The 21,342-nt window shown below is 55.2% G+C and overlaps 1 protein-coding gene across 1 annotated transcript in view; it reads left to right on the forward strand.

Annotated features, from left to right (window-relative positions):
* Positions 1-21,342, forward strand: part of KIF17 (kinesin family member 17) — a 41,178-nt gene that overhangs the window by 9,121 nt on the left and 10,715 nt on the right. The window contains 8 exon segments of the mRNA XM_037032942.1: positions 1,571-1,760; positions 3,498-3,950; positions 11,586-11,695; positions 14,302-14,449; positions 15,898-16,403; positions 17,430-17,510; positions 17,914-18,012; positions 18,612-18,799. Of these exon segments, the coding sequence (XP_036888837.1) occupies positions 1,571-1,760; positions 3,498-3,950; positions 11,586-11,695; positions 14,302-14,449; positions 15,898-16,403; positions 17,430-17,510; positions 17,914-18,012; positions 18,612-18,799 (1,775 nt within the window).

Raw genomic sequence — 21,342 nt, forward strand, 5'->3', positions numbered from 1 at the left:
AAGCCCTAGGGCAGCCTCCCACTCACCTGGACCTACTATGTGCCAGGGAGCCTTTTAGGTTCTCCCAGGGAGGGTAGCAGTGGTCAAAAACAGCCCCTGTCAGCCCAGCCAGTGTGGCTCGGTTGGTTGGGGCATTGTCCCATGCATCAAAAGGTCATGAGTTTGATTCCTGGTCAGGGCACATACCTAGATTGTGGGCTCAGGTCCCAGTTGGGGTTCATGTCGCATGTGGGAGGCAACCAGTCGATGTTTTTCTCTCTCTTTCTGGAATCAATTTTTTTTTTTTAAAAAAAAGCTCTCAGGCACACAGGTGGGTGTGAATGAAGCCACCAAGTGCTGCTGCGGCAGCTGGCTTCGCCGCAGGCTCCATGTGCAGGGCCTCCTGCTGCTGTTCTTTGTTCCTTCTTCATAGCTGCTTTAAGCTGCTTCATAGCTCCTTGACCTCCAGGGTCAAGGTCAGCCCTTTGTCATTTCAAGCTTTAGTTACTGCAGGATGCTCCAGCCTTTCTCCAGTCCTTCCCTTTGGACCCTTCTGCTGTCTGTGACCTCACTGGTGTCCTGTTACTGATAGCTGTGTGACCTTCAGCAAGCCGCTTAACCCCCCAGGGCCTCGGTTACTTATCCACACCACGAAGCCCAGTCCTTCAGGCTGGCTCTGGCTGTTTCTCCGCACTTCCGCACTTAGGGCAAGCCTGTGCTCCCCGCTCCCCTCCCCAGGCCCTGCCACCACAGTGTGGCAGGGGCCCAGCCCCACCTGGTGCCCTGACACTGCCCGGAACAGAGCTTCGCATCCTCGGGTGGCTCAGACCAGCAGACAGGGGACTTTTGTCCTGTTCGCTCTACTCTTGCCAGAGTAGTTTTATTTCTTGTCACACTTGAAAAATATTGAATTTCACAGCTCTGTGTCAGCAACACAATTACTTGGCTGCCTGGGAAGTGAGCAGGGAGCAATCAGATAAATTAATTTACTCATTGCCGTTGTGCCGAGAGCCCGCTGGAGCGGTGGGCCATTGGGAGTTCTGGGCGGCACAGGGCACTTCACCCACCGTGACCCAAGGTTCTGGAAACGTTCCCGTGGTCCTAGAGCCTAGGAGAGAGGTACAGAGCCGTGTTGACAGGCAGAGAAGGAGCACTTGGAGCCTGTGGGTGACTGCAGTGTCAGCCCTGGGGAGCCAACACCCCCAGACTGAAAGGCACCTTCACAGAAGTGGCACAATGGTGAGGACAGCAGCTGGCATCATGCAGCCTTTGCCACGTGCCAGGCACTGTGCCGAGCACTGTATGGCCAGGCCTGTTTACTGAGTCCTCACCATCTCTTCAGGAGAGAGGTATCTCATACCCACTTCACAGATGGGGAAACTGAGGCTTAGAGAGGTTAAGTCGCTGGCCCCAGGTCCCACAAAGCAACAGGCAGGGGTGGGCTTGAGGCTGGCTCCACCTGCAGCAAACTCTGCCTCCCGCGGTATTTGGAGTGCTAATCGGGGCTGCAGGAGCGCAAAGGTGGTCCGAATGGGGCCCTGCCCTCTGGAACCCCTGGCCCACGGGTCCCTCCTGCACCTCCTGCCTGCAGCTGAAGGAGCACCCGGAGAGGGGCGTGTACGTGAAGGGGTTGTCCATGCACACGGTGCACAGCGTGGCCCAGTGCGAGCGCATCATGGAGACGGGCTGGAAGAACCGCTCGGTCGGCTACACGCTGATGAACAAGGACTCCTCGCGCTCCCACTCCATCTTCACCATCAGCATCGAGATCTACGCTGTGGGTATGTGGAACTGGACCGGATAGGGTGGAGGGGCTGGGCCATCTGAGCTGGTTCCCGCTCCCGTAGCCAAGGCAGTTCGCCTCCCGGAGCCTCAGGGGCCTGTCTGTGCCTGGGAAGGACGCTGCCGCTGTCTAGAGGAAGCACGAGAGAGCCCCCCTCCCCCTTGCTAGGACCCGTGTTTCCAGGATAAACAGCCTCAACAGCAACAGTAGCAATGGTGGCGGCCACCACCAGGCACTCACTGCACCGTGCATGTTCTGTGGGTGTAGCACACACGAACACGGGTGGGGGCTGCAGGATGGCGCGTCACTCAGGGCCCTCTCCTGACCAGGTGCCATAGTCGACTCCAGTTTTCCAGTGTCAAGAACCCCATGGTAAACATCTTGGAGTTCAAAACCTTTTCTGCATTTAGAGTTGTTTCCTCAGATTTGGCTCCCTGCAGCAGAGGGCACAGACCTGCCAAAGGCGCCTTCACACTCTGCAAAGAGCTTCCGGGAAGGCAGCTCCAGGCCCCTCCTTCCTCCTCCCCCTCCTCCTTTTACCCCTCCTCCTCCTCCTCTTTTCTTCCTCTTCTCCTTCTCCTTTCTTCTTTTCTATCTGGTAATAGCGCAAAGAATCAAGCCCCTCCCGTATCCAAGCCTGTCCTGGGCACCAGCCAGGTCTTTCATTGCTTCACTTCAGGTTCCTTTGCTCTTGGGCAGAACTAAGCCAATTCTGGTTTCAGCCAACAGGGAGCGAAGGAGGAAGCCCCCGGCCCTGCCCTCGCTCCTCTCACTTGGAACCGTGTATGGCATCGTCCAGAGACCAAAAAACAGAAAAGAATGATTAACAATGTTAAGAGCAGCAAGCTCCTGTTTAGCGAGCACTCGCTAGGGCCAGGCACAGCCCTGAGCTCTTCCATACGCAGTCAGTCGGTGCCCGCAGACAACCCCCAGGGCGGGGCTTGGTCCCTACTTCACAGAGCTAGGCAGGGACTCAGGGTCAAGTGGAGTCAGGGTATTTCCCCAAGTTTCCCAGCTGCTGAGGGGTGGAAGCCACCTTGAACCCCCACCGTGGGTCTGTGTCCAAAATCCATCCACTGAGTCCCTGCTACCAACTGGAGGGTGTCCAGATTTGGGCACCCTCAGCGCCGGGGCCCTGTCCCAGGCCACAGCCCCCAGTCTCTGCAGGACGGGGCTCATGCTCAGAGGAGAGGGAGGCCCTGTGAGAATGTGCTGCCAGTTCACTCTGTTCCTGCCGGCAGCCAGCGCCCCGGGGAGCTCTTGTTAGTCCCATTTGGGTGATGGGAGAATTGAGGATCAGAGAGGTGCCTGGCTCTGCCAAGGTCACACCGCAAGGAGGAGGCAGGACTGGCATTGGGGTGTCCAAAGCCAATGTTTTTGCATTAAAGGGCACGACTCCGTGGTGACCCAGTCTCACCCCCACACCACCACCTTTGGCCTCACGAGAAATCTGTAGGCAGCCGTAGAGGTTTTCTGCTCTCATAGCATACTGCAGCCCCTGCTTCCTGGGGTCAGACAGCCTGGGGGCTGAGACAAGTTAATAGCTGTGGGGCCTGTGGGCCTTGCTGAGCCTCAGTCTCCTGATCTGTAAGATGGGCACAGTAAGAGCATTACCCTTAGGGGTGAAATGAGACCCTCAGTGGGTAGGGAGCACCTAGTGCCTGGTTGCTGACTGGCCCCCTTACCACAGGGGGCCACCTAAAGGCCCTCAGCCCACTGCCTGGTCTGTCTGCAGACGAGCGGGGCAAGGACCACCTCCGGGCAGGCAAGCTGAGCCTGGTGGACCTGGCGGGCAGCGAGCGGCAGTCCAAGACCGGTGCCACAGGGGAGCGGCTCAAGGAAGCCACCAAGATCAACCTGTCACTGTCAGCCCTGGGCAATGTCATCTCGGCCCTGGTGGACGGGCGCTGTAAGCACATCCCCTACCGTGACTCGAAGCTGACCAGGCTGCTGCAGGACTCCCTGGGCGGCAACACCAAGACGCTGATGGTGGCCTGCCTGTCGCCCGCTGACAACAACTACGACGAGTCCCTCAGCACGCTGCGCTACGCCAACCGAGCCAAGAACATCAAGAACAAGCCACACATCAATGAGGACCCCAAGGACGCCCTGCTGCGCGAGTACCAGGAGGAGATCAAGAGGCTCAAGGCAATTTTGGCGGAGCAGATGGGCCCCAGCACCCTGTCAGGTGGGTCTGCTCGGGAGGAGGTGGCAGGAAGGGCCCCTCAGCTGGCCGGCCGGCCTCCCGCTGGGTCTGGGAGGTGTGGTGGTGCCGCTGCCCCCAGTCCTTTCACTTCACGGGAGTGTAGCTTTGGAACAGCAAGGGGGGCCCTGGTTGGTGACAGCCCGGATGGCGTCTGCCCGCTGATGCCCCTAGAAGGGGCCAGCCTGTCCGTCCTGTCCCATCAGCTGGGGGGTGGGGCTCTGTCGCCTGCTCCCTGCCTCTGGCTGCACACTCGTCATCCCCTTGTCTGCCCGCTGTCTCCCTGTCTCCGTGGCAGCATTGAAACGCTTTGCTGCTTAGCAGCTGGGTGACTCACCCCCCACATCCCACCCCCACTCGCAAACAGACACCTTGTGATGGCAGCGCTCGTGCCCAGGTGTTTGGCTATTAGCTCGTTGGTAGAAATCCGTACCTACAGCACAGGTCTGCAAGCTTCCTGCCACTGAAGGACTTTTTTCTCATCTAAGAAAGCTTTAGGGAAGGGGGCACAAAAAAGCCAAAGTCTATGTGTCCATTCATCCAGCTCCCCACCCACCTTCCTCACTACCCATCCATTGTACACAGACATCCATCCACCCCCCCACCCATCCATCCACCCACACCCCCCCACCCATCCATCCATCTGTTTATTCATCACCCCCCACCCATCCATCCACCCATCCATCTATCACGCTCCCACCCATCCATCTATGGATCTACCCCCTACCCATCCATCCACCCCCTCATCCATCTATCACACTTCCATTCATCCATCTATGCATCTACCTCCCACTCATTCATCACCCCCATCCCCCCACCCATCCATCACCCCCCATCCATTTATGTATTCATCTATCCCCCACCCTCCCACCCATCCATTCATCTATTCACCCACCCCCATTCATCCATCCACCTCCCCACCCCACCCATCCATCTCCCCTCATCCCCCCCACCCATCCATCCATCTATTCATCCACCCACCCCCACCCATCCATGTGAGTCATTGGGTACCCTCTGTGTGTGGACCTATGCTGGGCACTGGGGACACAGAAATGATTTAGATCCAGGCTCTCCCTCACGGGCACCTGACAGTGGGGGGTGGGGTGTTCAGGCAGACCGTTCTGAGGGACCGGGTAATTGAGCAGAGTCTTGGGGAGGACAAGTCACCCTGTCAGGAGGAGAGTGGCCAGTGTGGGCAGAGATGCACAAGATAGTAAGGTATGTGGGCAGAGATGCACAAGATAGTAAGGTACGTTTGGGGAACCGCAGATACGGGCACTCCTGCTGAGATGGGATTCCACTCTGGCAATCTGCCTTCCTCCTCTTTCTGTGCTTCCCCTCCCCCCACCCTCATCACACCCAAAGCTGGTAAGGAGAAGCTAGAGGGAGAAATGGCGAGAGGCACCAGGAAAGAGCCAGGGAGGCCCTGCCAGTGGCTCCCTGGACACGGCAGTCTCTGGGGTAGGGGCTGGAATGACCGGTGCCGGGCGGGGCAGAGGGCTGAGAGCTGAGCAATTGCAGCCGGTTTGTGCCCTGGCCCCTCGGGCAATCAGCTCAGCCCTTCTGCCCCTCACCTTCCCCACCCATAACGTGAAGGCGGTGACAGCAGCCCCTGTCTTGTTGTGAGGCAGTTGGGAGGGTTGACAAAGGACACACGTGTGTGTGGGCTCAGCACAGAGGGCTCGTTAGCCAGCACATGGTGCTCGCACTGTGTAGTCGGGCCGTAAACCAAGGGTCTGGCTTGAAGCCCCGTGCGTTCTCCCCACCACGGTACTTACCGTGAGCATGGCGCCCTCTGCACCTCCCACACGCCCGAGCCCCCTCTGGTTACTGGCGTGCTTCTCTCTTCCCCACAGAACAGAATAGGAAAGATGGTCTGTTTCCACTGGCCCCCGTTCCTCTGTTTTTGCTCTCTGGGCCCAGCCCAGGCAGGCTGTGCACCCCGTGCCACTGAGCCCGCCCTTGTCACGGGTGACCTCCTCCTGGTAGTTAAATCCAGTGGGTTGTCCTCAGCATCGCGCGCTCAGCTGAGCCCCTCCCTTATCCTCGAAACCCTTACTTCCTGGACACTCTGACCTGGTTCTGCCCCCACCTCTCTGTCCCCTCCCAGGGGGCCTCCCACTCCCCTAACCCGGGGAGCCCTCTGCCCCTCTTCCCTCACCCTACATGTGGATTCTCAGGTCTCCTGGCTTTAAACACCATCTCCAAGCACATGGCTCTGCCCCGTGGACCTCCAGCAGGGCTGTGTAATTTGTGTCCGGGTCTTCATTTTTTTTCTTAAAGATTTTATTTATTTTAGAGGGGAAGGGAAGGAGAGAGGGAGAGAAATATCAATGTATGGTTGCCTCTGGTGTGTCCCTTGCCGGGAACTGGCCTGCAACCCAGGCATGTGCCCTGACTGGGAATTGAACCACGATTGTGTGGTTCGCAGGTCCGCACTCAATCCACTGAGCTACACCAGCCAGGGCCGGGTCTTCATTTTTAAAGATGGCCGAATGGTGATACGGAGAGGTCGGTGCCATTGAAAGAGAAGTTTAATGTCACAGTTACCCTAGAAAGGAAAGCCATGTACGCCCTGCAGGGCTGCAGGGGCGGCACCAGTGTGGGTGGGAGGGGGAGGGAGAGGAGGAAGGGAGAGCCTGGGCCAGAGCCCGCTCTGGGGTCTCTGTAGGGAAGGTGAGGCAGGGCAGGCGAGGCCGCTCAGGACTGGCTAGTCTGGATCATTCTGGAAGGTTTGGGGCACAGGGGCTGTCCTGCTGGCCTGGCACCTGGCTCTGGGGCCATGTCACTCTGCTCTGGCCACGACGGCCCCCTGGCTGCTCCTGGGACGGTCCAGGCCCCTGCCTACTCAGGACCTCTGCCCTCGCTGCTCCCTTCTCTCTGTCCCCACTTCTCTGTCCCCTCCCTGTCTCTGTCCCTCACTTCCTCAGATCACTGCTTTCCTCTGACCTCGTCTAGGAGGTCACCCCCTTCCCCACTATTTGAATTGCAGTCCTTCCCCCCCGCCCCCCGTTCTTACTCCTGAGCACCCTCCCTGCTTTCTGTCTCTCCTTAGAACGTATCGCCTTGTAAACATGTCATTTGTTTGTTTATTTTGTTTGCCTTTCCACCCCAATGGACAACTCAGCTTGCGGGGGTGGGGCTTTGTCTGTTTTGTTCAATGCAGCATTTCCAGTCCCTAGAACATGTAGCACTCAAGAAACATTTCTTCTATTTTTTAAATATATTTTATTGATTGTGCTATTACAGGTGTCCCAATTTTCCCTTTTGCCCCACTGCGCCCAGTACCCCCTCCCCTCCAGCAACGCCCCCCTTAGTTCATGTCCATGGGTCATGCATATAAGTTCTTTGGCTTCTCCATTTCCTATACTATTCTTCCCCGCCCCCCCGTCTATTCTGTACCTACCAATTATGCTTCTTCACCCCTGCACCCTTTCCCCCAATCTCCCTCTTCCCCCTCCCAGCTGATAACCCTCCAAATGATCCCTGTATCTTTGATTCCATTCCTGTTCTGATTGTTTGCGTAGTTTGTTTTTTAGATTCAGTTGTTGATAGTTGTGAATTTGTTGCCATTTTAATGTTCATAGTTTTTATCTTCTTTTTCTTTTTTTTTAAGATTTTATTTATTTTTAGAGAGAGGGGAGGGGAAGGAGAAAGAGAGGGATAGAAACATCAGTGCGACTTCCGCCAAGATGGAGGCATAGGTGGAAACACTGTGCCTTCTCTCACAACCAAGTTGGAATACAACAAAGGTTTGGAGAACAAAGACGCAGCCAAAGAACAGAAAATTGAATTATACGGAAGTCTGACAACGAACCGTTCATCCGGGACGGTAAGAGGGGCGGAGCCAGCAGCGGAGCAGTGTCGGGCAGGCAGCCCGGACCCAGTCAGGGTGCGGGGCAGACTGACCTCGGTCACACATTCCCGCACAGTGAGACGGACCCTGCAGGCCCCAGTGGGCGAACCCAGTGGTGGAGGGCTGATGGCGGTGGCACACTCGCATGCAGTGGGACAAAACTCACGGGCCCCGGTGACGTGGCAGCTGCGGCACCTGTAGCTGCAGCAGCGGGAGGCGGGAGGCCGGAGGCGGCAGACGGGACCGCCATTGCTCCTCTTTGGCCCCGCCCCCACATACAGCATCACAACCCAGCAACTGAGTTGCCCTGCTCCGGTGAACACCTAGGGCTCCGATCCTGATACGTAACAGGCACGAACAGCCCAAAAGATGGCACAAGAAGAACTCAAAGTCCCAGAGCTGATAACTCGAAGTGACCAAGAGATTGCCAGCCTCTCAGAAGCACAGTTCAAGACACTTTATCAGGATGCTCACAGAATTGGTTGATTATAGCCACAAATTAGAGGAACATATGAAGGCTAAACTAATTGAAATGAAGGGAGATGTCCAGGAAACAAATAGTGATGGAAAGGAAACTGGGACTCAGATCAATGGAATGGACCAGAAGGAAGAACGAAACATCCAACCAGAAAGGAATGAAGAAATGAGAATTCAAAAAAATGAGGAGAGGCTTAGGAACCTCCAGGACATCTTTAAACGTTCCAACATCCGGATTATAGGGGTACCAGAAGGGGGAAAGAAACAGCCACGAGTGGAAAACTTATTTGAATAAATAATAAAGGAGAACTTCCCCAGTCTTGCAAAGGAAATAGACTTCCAGGAAGTCCAGGAAGCTCATAGAGTCCCAAAGAAGCTGGACCCAAGAAGGAACACACCAAGGCACATCATAATTACACTAGCCAAGATTAAAATGAAGGAGAGAATCCTAGAAGCAGCAAGAGATAAGGGAACAGTCACCTACAAAGGAGTACCCATCAGACTGTCAACGGATTTCTCAACAGAGACCTTACAGGCAAGAAGGGGCTGGAAAGAAGTATTCCAAGTCACGAAATCCAAAGACCTACAGCCAAGATTGCTTTATCCAGCAAAACTTTCAATTAGAATGGAAGGACAGATAAAGTGCTTCTCAAATAAGGTCAAGTTCAAGGAGTTCATCACCACTGAACCAGTTCAAGCCCTCATTACATGAAATGTTAAAGGGACTTATCTAAGAAAAAGAAGATGAAAAATATGAACAGTGAAAGGACAGCAAACTCACAGTTATTAATAACCACACCTAAAACAAAAGCAAACCGAGAGGACAGCTAGATCAGGAGTGGAACCATAGAAATGAAGAACACATGGAGGGTTAGCAACAGGGGAGTGGGAGGAGGAGAAGGGGGGAGAAGGTACAGAAAATAGCATAGACAGTAGGTAGAAAATAGATAGGGGGGAGGGCAAGAATAGTGGGGGAGATATAGAATCTAAAGAACTTGAGACATGTGGTTATAAACTAAGGGGGGGAGAATGGTGGGGGAGGGAGTGTGTGGGTGGAGGGGAATGAAGGGGGGAATAGAACAACTGTAATGGTATAATCAATAAAATATATTTTAAAAAAAGAAAAGAAACATCAGTGCATGGCTGCCTCTCACATGCTGCCCCCTGGGGACCTGGCCTGCAACCCAGGCATGTGCCCCGACTGGGAATCGAACCAGCGACCCTTTGATTTGCAGGCTCGTGCTCAGTCTACTGAGCTACGCCAGCCAGAGCTGATCTTCTTTTTCTTAGATAAGTCCCTTTAACATTTCGTGTAATAAGGGCTTGGTGATGATGAACTCCTTTAGCTTTACCTTGTCTGGGAAGCACTTTATCTGCCCTTCCATTCTAAATGATAGCTTTGCTGGATAGAGCAATCTTGGCTGTAAGTCTTTGCTTTTCATCACTTTGAATACTTCTTGCCAGACCCTTCTTGCCTGCAAAGTTTCTTTTGAGAAATCAGCTGATAGTCTGACGGGAACTCCTTTGTAGGTAACTGTCTGCTTTTCTTTTGCTGCTTTTAAGATTCTCTCTTTATCTTTAAGCTTTGGCATTTTAATTATGGTGTGTCTCAGTGCGGTCCTCTTTGGGCCTAACCTTTTGGGATTCTCTATGCTTCCTGGAGTTGTATGTCTAGTTCCTTTGCAAATTAGGGAATTTTTCTTTCATTATTTTTTCAAATACGTTTTCAATTTTTTTGCTCTTCCTCTTCCCCTTCTGGCATCCCTATGGTTTGGATGATGTTACATTTGAAGTTCTCCCAGAGGCTTCTTACACTAGCCTCATTTTTTTTGATGATTTTTTTCTTCTTGCTCTTCTGGTTGAACGCTTATTTCTTTCTTGTGTTCCAAATCACTGATTTGAACCCTGGCTTCGTCCCCTCCACTGTTGGTTCCCAGTAGATTTTTCTTTATTTCACTTAATGCAAACTTTATTTCTTCCTGGGTCTTTTTTATGCCATTGCTGTACTCAAGGGGTTCTTTGAACATCCTGATAAAAGTGTTTTGAGCTCTTCATCTGATACATTGGTTATCTCTGTTTTGTTTAGTTCTTTTTGGGGGGTTTCATTCTGTCCTTTCATTTGGGCCATAGTTCTTTGTCTCCTCAATTTGGCAGCATCCCTGTGTTTGTTTCTGTGTATTAGGTACAGCTGGTTTGACTCCCTGTCTTAGTAGCGTGGCCTGTTGTAGAAAAGGCACCTGTAAATTGTGTGGGACCGACCTTAGGTAATTGCCAGGGCAGGGGAACCCGCTTCACTGCTTTGTGGCTCTGTGTGAGGGGAGGGCTTGGAGAGGGGACAGTGTGGCTGCCTGGCTTCTGGAGGTTTGCCCAGCACTTGCCCTGTTTCCAGTCACTCACCTACTCTCTGTATGTGACTGGTGCTCTCCCAGCTATTGTCCTGGTGCTGAGTCCCAGAGTGGGTGGGTGTGCATACGTTCCTGAAAGTGTGTGGGCCCTTTAAGCGGACTCTCCTGCATATCCTCCTGTTTCTTCCACAGCCCCAACCCCCACTGGTTTTTACAGCCAGAAGTTACAGGGATTTATCTTCCTGGTGCTGAAACCCTGGGCTGGGTGGTCTGGCCTGGGGCTGGGGTCACTGGCTCCCAAGGTATCCTTCCTGATTTTTACCCACCACGTGTGAATGTTGGACTGTCCCTTCCGCCCCTGCTGCCATCTCTCTGCACCACACTGTGTCTCCTCGCCTCTCACCTGTCTCTGGCCCCTCAAGCCCGTCTAGATGAATATGGCTTCTTTAAATCCTTCGTTGTCAGGCTCCCATACAGTTCAATTTTCTGACCATTCTGGGTGTTATTTGTTTCCAGGTTTAGTTGCAATTCTCTCTGTGGTTGTGCGAGGAGGCAAAGAGTGTCCACCTACGCTTCCCTCTTGACCAGAAGCTCCCCAAAGTGTTTCTTCTCTTTTCTTCTTCTTTTTTTAACCTCATTGTGTGGTTGCTTCTCACATGCCCCCTACTGGGGACTTGGCCCACAAAGCAGGCATGTGCTCTGACTAGGAATCGAACCAGCGACCCTTTGGTTTACTCAAACCACTGAACCGTACCAGCCAGGGCCAAAATATTTCTTAAATGACTGAATAAACTAGCTCTTTACCTAGAGATGTGATTTAAATAAGTTCAACACTTTACAGTCTTTTTGAATGAGCACATGACTGTCTTTATGGATTGCTGCCTAGTTCCTGAAAACAGTGTCCCCTTTGGCCACAGCCCCCCATTTCTGTTTTCCTTCCAGCCCTGCTAACCAATCAGGTGCTCTTGCACCCTGTCAAGCTTGAGGAGAAGCCACTGCCCCCGCCTGTGACCCAGCACGACACGGAGGCTGAGAAGCAGCTGATCCGGGAGGTGAGACCCGGAGCAGGCGGGAGAATGGGTGGGCCAGTGGGGCCTGGCGGGCGACAACCTCCAGAGCAGTGGCATTCCACCCCCAGCATCGCCTTGGGGCTGGTACTGCAACCCCCTTGTGGAGCTCCAGAAGCTGGAGCTCAGTGAGGTGCCATGACTGGCCCAAGGTCATACAGCTGAGGGGGGGCGGATCTGGGACTGGAACTCGGACCCCTGACTCTGGAGTCCAGTGCATCCCGGGTCAGTGGGAGAACAGAAGGGGTTGCAGGGGTGTCCGCAGGCACACGTTGCTCCTCAGCACTGCAGGAAGGGGGGCAGTGGATTGGTGGAAGCGGAGGAGCCATTCCTGGTAGTAGAATTGGCCTGTGCAAGGAGTGCAAGGCCGATCAGAGTGCAAGGAGTTGGTCCCCTCAGCAGGTGCCCAGGAGCTTGGGCTGAGAGCAGGGCAGCTGGGGTGGCCAGTGTGGGGCCCCTCAGTGCCCATTTAACCAGCGGATAAGTGGCCTGTTGGCTTCCCAGAAGAAGCTGTCACCGAGCCCTCCTCCCACATGTGGGCACCCAGGGTCCCTGGGAACCAGCAGGGCAGGCAACTCCCTGATCCGCAGATGCAGAGCTGATCCCCAGAAGGGCCCTTGATGCAGCCGCACGAGGCAGAGCCTCCTAAGGGCCGGTCCCAGCCCCCAGGCTCTGTTGGCTTCCAGAAGTTCCTGCCTTTTCAAGGCCACATTCTGAGACCTGAGCATGTGGTGGGGATTGAGTTCCGACAGGCCCTTTAGGGCCCTGGCTCTTTCTCGGTGGAGAACCTACCGGCAGCAGGGACAGCTCTGCAGGGACTAGGGCCTGGTTGTGTCCTTCAACTGTGACCTCAGGTGGGACCAGCCCTGAGGCCCCTGGGGGCCCTGGTTCGGCTGTGGGGGCCTGGGGCCCAGTCTCTGGAGGCAGACCAGGTAAGGCCTGGGGGCCTCAGTCCTGGGGGCTAGAGGGCTGGGAGGACTGGACCTGCGAGTCCCCACGCACTGCCCATGACAGGCAGAGGCTGTCCAGGCAGCGGCTCAGCGGGGCACCCTGTGGCCCTGTCCTGGGCCCTGTGAAGGTTCTGGGACCTCAGCTGCTCTGTCTGCTTTTTCCCTGCCGGGAGCTCCTGGGCAGGGTGAGGCGGGGGCCCTTGGGGATGGCTAAGCCCATGCCCACAGAATGAGAGGAATAAACTTTAGGGGTTCAGAGTGGGTTTGACTACAGTTAGTTATCTGTCACAAAGCAGTAGGGGTGGGAAGGGTTGGCCAGCAGTGGGGCTGGAAGCTTCCTCCCCAAGGACGATCTGTTGGGTGGGCAGGCACTGACCTCTAGTGGTCACCATGGAGAAGAGCTGCTGGGCCGGCTGGCCGGGCGGGGCTGGCTGGTCTTTCTGCTCTGGGAATGGGGGGGTCGCCTGCCTCCTCCCATAGGGCAGCCCAGCAGATGCTGCACCAGAGCACCGCTACCTTAGGCCACCACCACCGAGTGTGTTTTCTCACGCTTGAGTTTATTCTGTGAGCCGCACTTGGAGGAATCGTGGAGAGTGTCTGTCCTCTTTCCCTCCCGTCCAGAACCAGTCAGGATGCTCGGGAGAAGGGAGGTGGCCCTGTGTGTAGTGGAAAGGGCGCTGGGCCAGGAATGGACTCAGCCCTGATGGGGTTGGGGGGTGACTGTGGGCTTCGGTCTCCCAGCTGTATGGGGCGGGATTTGAACTATAAGATTCCTAGGATCCGCCCAGCTTTTACATTCTGCAGGGCCAGTTCTGACTGGCTCTGTGACCTCCGGCAGGTTGTGTGTGCTCTCTGAGCCTCCTCCTCATCTCCAGGGTGGGTAGAGTGGCAGCTCCTCTGCTGCCCTAAGAGGGGTCGCATCGTTGGGGTTTGCAGCCTGGCCCCATCCAACCATCCACCAGCATATTCTGAGCCCCCACTAGGCACTGCAGCCAGAGGCGCACGAGGGGCTGAGGAAGAGTTTTGTCGCTTCCAATGTTGGAAGTAACAGAGCAGGTCTTGTAACTTGCTGGAAATGATGGTCCAGAGCTGAGGGAGAAGTCCCTAGTGTGGGAGGGGGGTGGGGATGGAAAGAGCAAAGGCCACAGTGGGTGGCCCAGCCTCAGCTGCTTCACTCACTGTCACAAGAGAGGATGCCAAGCCTCGGGCAGGCAAGCCTGCAGGGGGAGGTGGTAGTGTGGCGTGGCCCTGGGAAGGTGAGGAGGTTTGCGTCTGCTGGCTTCAGTGTCTCTGTGAAGGGTGAGGCAGGAAATGTGGGTGGGGTGAGTGGAAGGATGGGGGTGAGGACTGTTTGGTTAAAACACATTTTTCAGTGAGGAAAGGTGGTCATGATATTCTGCTGGGTGGAAAAATAGACGACACCCAAATACATGTATTACAGTATCAACACTTAAAAATACATAGAGTCCAGAAGGGCCTTCACCAGCCATTACTATTCTAGGTTTGGGTAGGTAATTTTAATTCTGTTCTTTTGGCTTATTTGTATATTCTGGATTGCTTGAATGACAAAAAAAATACTGAAAGCTATGTTTTGAAATGTTGCTAAAATGCTGCCCCCCTTATGCCTGGCCCTACCCCCAGGAGTATGAGGAGCGCCTGGCCCGGCTGCGGGCTGACTACGAGGCGGAGCAGGAGTCCCGGGCCCGGCTGGAGGAGGACATCACCGCCATGCGCAACTCCTACGACGTGAAACTGTCCACGCTGGAGGAGAGCCTGCGCAAGGAGACAGGTGGGCGCCCAGCCCAGGCTGCCGGGCTGTCGGGCTGCCGGGGGAGGCAGCCGGCTTCCCTCCTCATTTTACTGACCGACGTATAGAGCACTGTGTACACACCAGCAGCCCGGCCGAGGCAGGTACCACAATCACTCTCATTTTATAAATGATGCACGTGAGGCACAGAGAGGGTAAGTGACTTGGCCCAGGTCACACAGCAGGCAAAGTGGAGCCAGAATTAGAACCCAGGCAGCCTGACCCAGAGCCAGTGTTCCCACCGACAGCACCGCATCGTGCGGCCTTGGCCAACTCAGAGTTGTAACGTTTTCCCTGGGTTCCACGGGCAAGTCCCTTTGCAGAGTTTCTGCATTTTCTACAGTTGCCTCTCACTTTTGAGTCTGTTACCACATCCCATCATAAGTATTCAGTCTTTAGTAAGAATTGTACTCTTCCTGGAAGTATTTATCTTCTTTTTAACATTCTAGAATGTTCCACCCATCACTATTGTTCAAACACTGGCGCTACCAAGCAGTGCGACTCCCTGGTACTCACCCAAACACTAAAATCCGTCTGGTAATGAGGACACTTTTGGGCATCAGTAGCTTTTGTTGGGCATTGCCATGTGCCTGGCACTGGGTCGTTGGGCATTGCCGTGTGCCAGGCACTGGGTAGGTGCTTCCACCGGCTCCTGCGGGAGCCAGGGCTTATGGAAGCCCCGTGTTGCAAGCGTGCACACCGAGGCTTGGAGGGGCGGGGCAGGGCACTGAGCTGGGGAGCATGCGGAACGTCTCAGGGGAGCCCAGGACACACTCGACAGGGGGGATGGGATGTAGGGGAGGTGGTCGGATGCCCTGGAGGTGGGAGTGCCAAGGGCATTTGCATGGTCATGGTCCCGTCAGACTGGCAGGAAGGTGCCACTTGGTGTAGACCCAGAGGAGAGGGGAGGGGCAGATTCTAGCGTTTTCTGTCCGTCAGAGTGCTCTCCCAGTCCAGTCAGCATATCAGTTCTCGAAGTGATTTTATTTGTCCCTTCTAACATTCATCTGCTGTGTTCATTGAACTCCTGTGGGTCTAGCATTTCCATCCCATGGACGAGAGCCAAGAGCTGGACACTGCCTTGGGGCTTGGGGGCGAACTCTGCTACTCAGCCTTGGAGGCAGTGAGACCCACCGGCTTTCTTGTTAGAAGTAGCCCCAGGCAGGGTGGAGAGCCCCATGCAGAACAGCTGTGGGGGGGGTGGTCAGAGAGCAGGTCGGGGAGGCCTCCTGGGGGAACTGGACAGAGACAGGGGTTGAGTTCCAATGGGGGAAGGGGGAGGGGCAGAGATGGGAACCAATGTCTGGGAAGATTGGGAGGCTCTGATTCTTCAGGCGGTTTCTTGGAAACGGTGGGTTCAGGACCAGCTTCCGGGGAAGGTTCCCCACATTCTCACCTTCCAAGAGCCGAAGTTTGCTCTCCGTCCGCAGAGGCTGTCCTGAAGGCAGAAGTCCTCTACAAGGCCGAGGTCACATCCAGGGCCGAGTTTGCCAGCCTGTCGGAGTCCTTGCCCGTTTTCCAGTACGAGGCAGCTGTGAAACCGGAGGTCGGCTCCACCGGCGGCTCACCCCCCAGCCAGGGTGGCTCCAAGCCTGGGCTTCCTACCCGGGCGGACGACCTGCCCAGGGCAGAGGCCTCCACGTCTGAGATTTCTCTGGGGTCTGATGAGTCATCCACGCTTGAAGAGACCTCCATGTCCGAGGCCTTCCCTGGGTTCAAGGAGCCCTCCAACCTGGAGCTGTCCTCCGTGCCTGAGGTGGAGGCAAAGGGCACATACTTCCTGGGGGAGGAGCCCTTCCTGCAGGACGAGGAGCCCCAGCTGATGCCTCTGAAGCTGCTGCCAGGCCTGCACGACCCATTTGCCGAGATGGAAGCCAAGCTGGCCCTGCTTTCCTCCACTGTGGCCCGGGCGGACGCAGCCAAGGTCCCTGTGCAGGTAGCTGATGTCATGCAGGATGCCAGGCAGAAATGGAGCGGACAGAGCTCAGCTGGGGGCACGGGGGGCACTGGGCATGCACAGATGTCTCACTTCTGTGGCGCCAGTTCCGACTCCACCATCTCTTGGTGGCCGTGGTCAGTGGCCAGCTCAAGGCACCGCCGTTCAGGGGCCTGGGAGACAGAAGCTTTGTGTCTTGCTCTGTGAATCAGTAGGATGGTTGGGATGGAGATCCAAGGCTATGCCAGGTGTCCACCCATCCTGCTGACGGAGGGTCACCTTGCAGGGGACTTTGCTGAGCTGCCATGGTTACACTGACCTTCCCGGCCTCAGGGAGCCGGAGGAGGCCGTGGTCAGCCCTCATGCTCCCACAGGCTCAGAGCAGCGAGCTGGCCTGGGGGGCTTCGGGGACCCAGCCACCTTCAGGGGCCACCCAAGCATCCCGCCCCACTGCTCCTCCTCCACCTGCCCCGTGTCAGTCTTCTCACCTTTCAACCCCCTTTTTTTATGTTGAAAATCTTTTCCCCTTTTTTCTTTCCTTAGTTCTTTTCCTCCCTTTGCTTTTCTTGCCCTTCTTTTCCATGGTATGTTTGTGTGGTGTGGTGTGTAGTGTGTGTGGTGAGGTGTGGTGTGGTGGGGTGGCATGTGGGGGGTATGTGTAGAGCACAGGCCTTTGAGTCAGACAGAACCGGGTTCAGGTCCCAGCTGCGCCCCTCCCTTAGTCATGTGACCATGGGCAGTCACTTCCTGGGCCTTGGTTTCCTCATCTGTAAAATAGGGCTGATGGCTGCTTCACCTAAGGCGACGCAGGTGCTCAGAACGTGCCCTGTCTCTCCCCTCACCTGTTCCCTCTCTTCTCTGCCTTCATCTCATCACCGTCCTTCCTGCCCCTCTCTCCACAGTGACAGGCAGGAGGAGGTGGTGGGGTTGGGGAGCTGAAGAGGAGGTTGGGGCCGGGGAGCAGAGGCTGATTCTGGCCCAACAGTCCCTCTTTCTCCCCCCACCCCCACCCAGTTCTCCTGCAAGTGCCCCTCCCTCACAGATGTCCTGGAGCCCAGTGACCTCAGGTGTGAAGCTGAGGCAGAGGGCGACCTCCTGCCTGGGACTGTGAGTACCCCTGGGCTGGCCCTCTGTGTGATGGGGGGCTGCCAGGGGCCTGTCCTTCCTGTGACAGCACACTCACTCCTCCCTCTCCGGGCCTCAGTTTCCTCGTCCGTAACAGGGACAGCCCTCTCCCAGCTCCGCAGAGACAGCCCGTGGCAAAGCAGTTAACAAACCTGTGGAGCTGTTGTGCCTCCCACTATCGATGTCGATAAGAGGCCACTGTTCCGCAGTGGTTTTCAAACTTCCCTCTGCCTTGGCACCCTTGTCTAAAGAGAGATGCCGGTGTGTGCGGGGCCGGGGCTGCAGGCAGTGGCTGGGGGCCCTGGGTCACTTCAGGGACCCCACCGAGGGCAAGGGGGGCGTTGGGAATATGGCTGCTCTCAGACCCCACCCTTTTCTGCTTAAGAGAGCCCAACAGGCCACGGGGAACGAGAGGAAGGCTTTTAGTCTACTTACGTTTTTGGAGAGAGACACCTACCTGCCCACCTCTGGACCCGACCACTGGGTAGGAGCAGCACGCTGCAGAGTTCTTAGTAGATGACAGATGGGGTGGCCAGGGGAGCCCTGGCCACAAGGTGACATTGAGACGGGACCCAAGGAGGGGGAAGGGGCCAGGGGAGGAGCGAGTGCCGAAGGTCTGTGGCTTGGAAAGGTCTCGACTTTCTCGGCAACAGAAAATGAGGCCCCAGAAGCAGCAGGGTGGACAGGAGCTGGCAGGGGGAGTGCAGAGAGCAAGTGCGGAGGTGCGGCTGGCGGTGGGAAAAACTGGATTTTACTGTAAATGCAGTGGGGGCTGTGAAGGGCTCTAATCAGGAAAGGGTGTGATCATTTTGCACTTGAAGAAAACGGCCCAGGCTGCCTGCTGAGGCCTGGATGGTGCCGTGCGGGTGGGAGAGGAAACCGGGACACCGCTGGAGGGTGGTGGTGGACATGGTGGCAGCTGGAACTGGATTGGTGCATTTTTGCATAACTGGTGTCCCTGAGCCACAGGGGAGCCATCCAGATGTGAGGGCTGTAATGTCCCCATGTGGAAATTGAGGTCACTGTGAGCTTATGTCAGGGGCTGGCTTCCCCACCTCCATCTAGGTTTCTCTTTGTGCTCAGGAGGTTGACCTGGGCCCAGAAGTTGCCAAAGAGGTGGTGTTGGCCGCAGGTCCTGGTATGCAGACCGAGCTTGAGGCGCAGCCCCTTCCAGCCATGACAAGCTTGAAAAGGGACAGTGTGGGTGTGGAGGTGGCAGTGCTGACCAACAACCTGACGCCCATCATGGACCAGCAGCAGGTGCTCGCCCGGTAGGTGCCGCAGCTTGGGGCTGGTGGGACCCCTCAGTGGCATGGAGGGGTCTGGGAAGGAGCTATGCTCCAGGAGTGGGGACACCCATCGATTCTTCCCGACCCCCCACCGAGGCCTCACCTAGCGCTTGCTCCTGGCAGGCCCTGATCCTCTCTCTGGGAGTAGCGGGGCGGGAGGGTGTGGGAGTCAGCCGGGAAGGCAGGGCTCTGCTCTGGAAGTTGCCTAGGGGCCACCACGTCCCATCAGGCGCCTGCTCTGGGAAAAGGTCAAGGACTGTTGCCACCTGCCTTTCGCAGGGCCTGGCCTCTAGGTGTTAGAAATCCCAGGGCAGGGTGACAACAGGCCTTCTTGAGGTGCCAGCCAAGCCTCCAGTGCCACCCCTGATAGAAAACTTTCTCCCACTGGGGAAAAGCCACCTCTGAACACCCTCCGGGACCCCCTGGGGAACTGGGCTTTCCTCACTGGCTGTGTGGCCTTGTGCACGTCACTAAACCTTTCTGAGCCTAGGTTCTTGCTTCCGTAAACTAGAGTAATGTCAGCCACATGGCCAGGGGTCCAGCCTCCTCCCAGTCCACAGTCCGAAGCTCATACATTAACTGAGCAACTACCGTGTGCTGGTAGCCAGGATACAAGGACAAGGGAGATGCCACCTTGTCCTTCAAGGGGCTCACAGCCAAGGGGAGGCAGGTACACCGGGCTGGGGTCTGCAGCAGTTCACAGTGATGGGCTGTGCAGTCAGCTGCCTGGGTTCCCGTCCGCCTCCACCACTACCTAGTTCTTCCACGGGGGCTGACGTCTGGACCTTAGCTTCTCATCCACAACTATAGTGCGAGTTCCCGCTGGAGAAGCTTGATGAGAGGGTCAGATGTGACAGTGGCTGCAGAGGGGGCGGCCCGGGGTCAGGCACACGGGGTCAATGCCCCAGGGTCGTGGTGGCAGTTGTCGTGCTGAAGTCTGGAGTGTGGTCAGGGAAGGCTGCTTAGAAGAGGGGACACCTGAGTAAGGCTTGCATGACAGAGGCCTCAGGGGTGACATTGGAGTTGCAGGGCACAGCCAAGTTGGCACAGGGCGCGGGGGAGGAAACAGCCGCGCCGTTGGTAGAATGAGCAGCAAGGTAAAGCCAATGAGTGAGGGGTGGGGCGCAGAGGGAGAGGAGCACAGAGGCCCTGTGTGCCCCCCAGGCTGGGGCTTTGTCCTGATGGGGACCCTGTGAGCACTGATTTTAAGCAGAGCAGTGACTCGGACCTGGCTCCCTTTGGCCCTGGCTTCCGCTCAGCTTAGCGCCGAGCCCGAAGCCGAGTCAGAGCCCCGCTGCTGGGTCCGCCAGGGTCCCTCCTGTCCCCTGTAGTGAGTCCCTGTCCTGCTTCCCTGTGTCCCTGGGGAATGTGGCAGAGTCTAAAACATGCTCGTGGTGCTTCACTGGACAGTGAGGAGTTCCACCGAAGCCTTTCCGGGAGGTTATTTGTTTATTTTTAATAGATTTTATTGATTGTGCTATTAGAAGTTTTGCCCCTTGGCTGCCCTGTGCCCGGTACCCCTCCAGCAATCTCTCCCCTTAGTTCATGTCCATGGGTCATGCATGTAAGTCTTTGGTGTCTACATTTCTCATAGTATTCTTAGCCTCCTCTTGTCTGTTTTGTGCCTACCAGTTATGCTTCTTATTCCCTGTACCTTTTCCCCCATTCTCCCTTCTCCTCTTCCCTGCCGATAACCTTCCATGTGATCTCCATATCTATGATTCTGTACCTGTTCTGGTTGTTTGCTTACTTTGTGTTTTAGATTCAGTTGTTGAGAGTTGTGAATTTTTTTGCCATTTTAATGTTCATAGAAGATCAAAGATCTTCTTTTTCTTAAATAAGTCCCTTTAACATTTCATGTAATAAGGGCTTGGTGATGATGAACTCCTTTAGTTTTACCTTGTCTGGGAAGCACTTTATCTGCCCTTCCATTCTAAATGATAGCTTTGCTGGATAGAGTAATCTAGGTTGTAGGTCCTTGCTTTTCATCACTTTGAATACTTCTTGCCAGCCCTTTCTTGCCTGCAAAGTTTCTTTTGAGAAATCAGCTGACAGTCTGATGGGAACTCTTTTGTAAGTAACTGTCTGCTTTTCTTTTGCTGCTTTTAAGATTCTCTCTTTATCTTTAAGCTTTGGCATTTTAATTATGATATGTCTCAGTGTGGTCCTCTTTGGACCTAACTTTTTGGGACTCTGTGTTTCCTGGACTTGTATGTCTATTTTCTTCACCAAATTAGGGAAGTTTTCTTTCATTATTTTTCAAATAAGTTTTCCATTTTTTTGTTCTTCCTCTTTTCCTTCTGGCATCCCTATAATTTGGATGTTGGAACATTTGGAGATATCCCAGAGGCTCCTTTTGGGATCCTTGTTTTTTTGGATTGTTTTTTCTTCTTGCTGTTCTGGTTGGATGTTTATTTATTCCTTATGTTCCAAATTGTTGATTTGAATCCTGACTTCCTCCCCTTCACTGTTGTTTCCCTGTAGATTTCTCTTCATTTTATTTAGTGTAGCCTTCGTTTCTTCTT

This window comes from Sturnira hondurensis, unplaced genomic scaffold, assembly GCF_014824575.4.
Source record: "Sturnira hondurensis isolate 20B ecotype Veracruz unplaced genomic scaffold, ASM1482457v3 Scaffold0021555, whole genome shotgun sequence".
NCBI classification, from domain to species: domain Eukaryota; kingdom Metazoa; phylum Chordata; class Mammalia; order Chiroptera; family Phyllostomidae; genus Sturnira; species Sturnira hondurensis.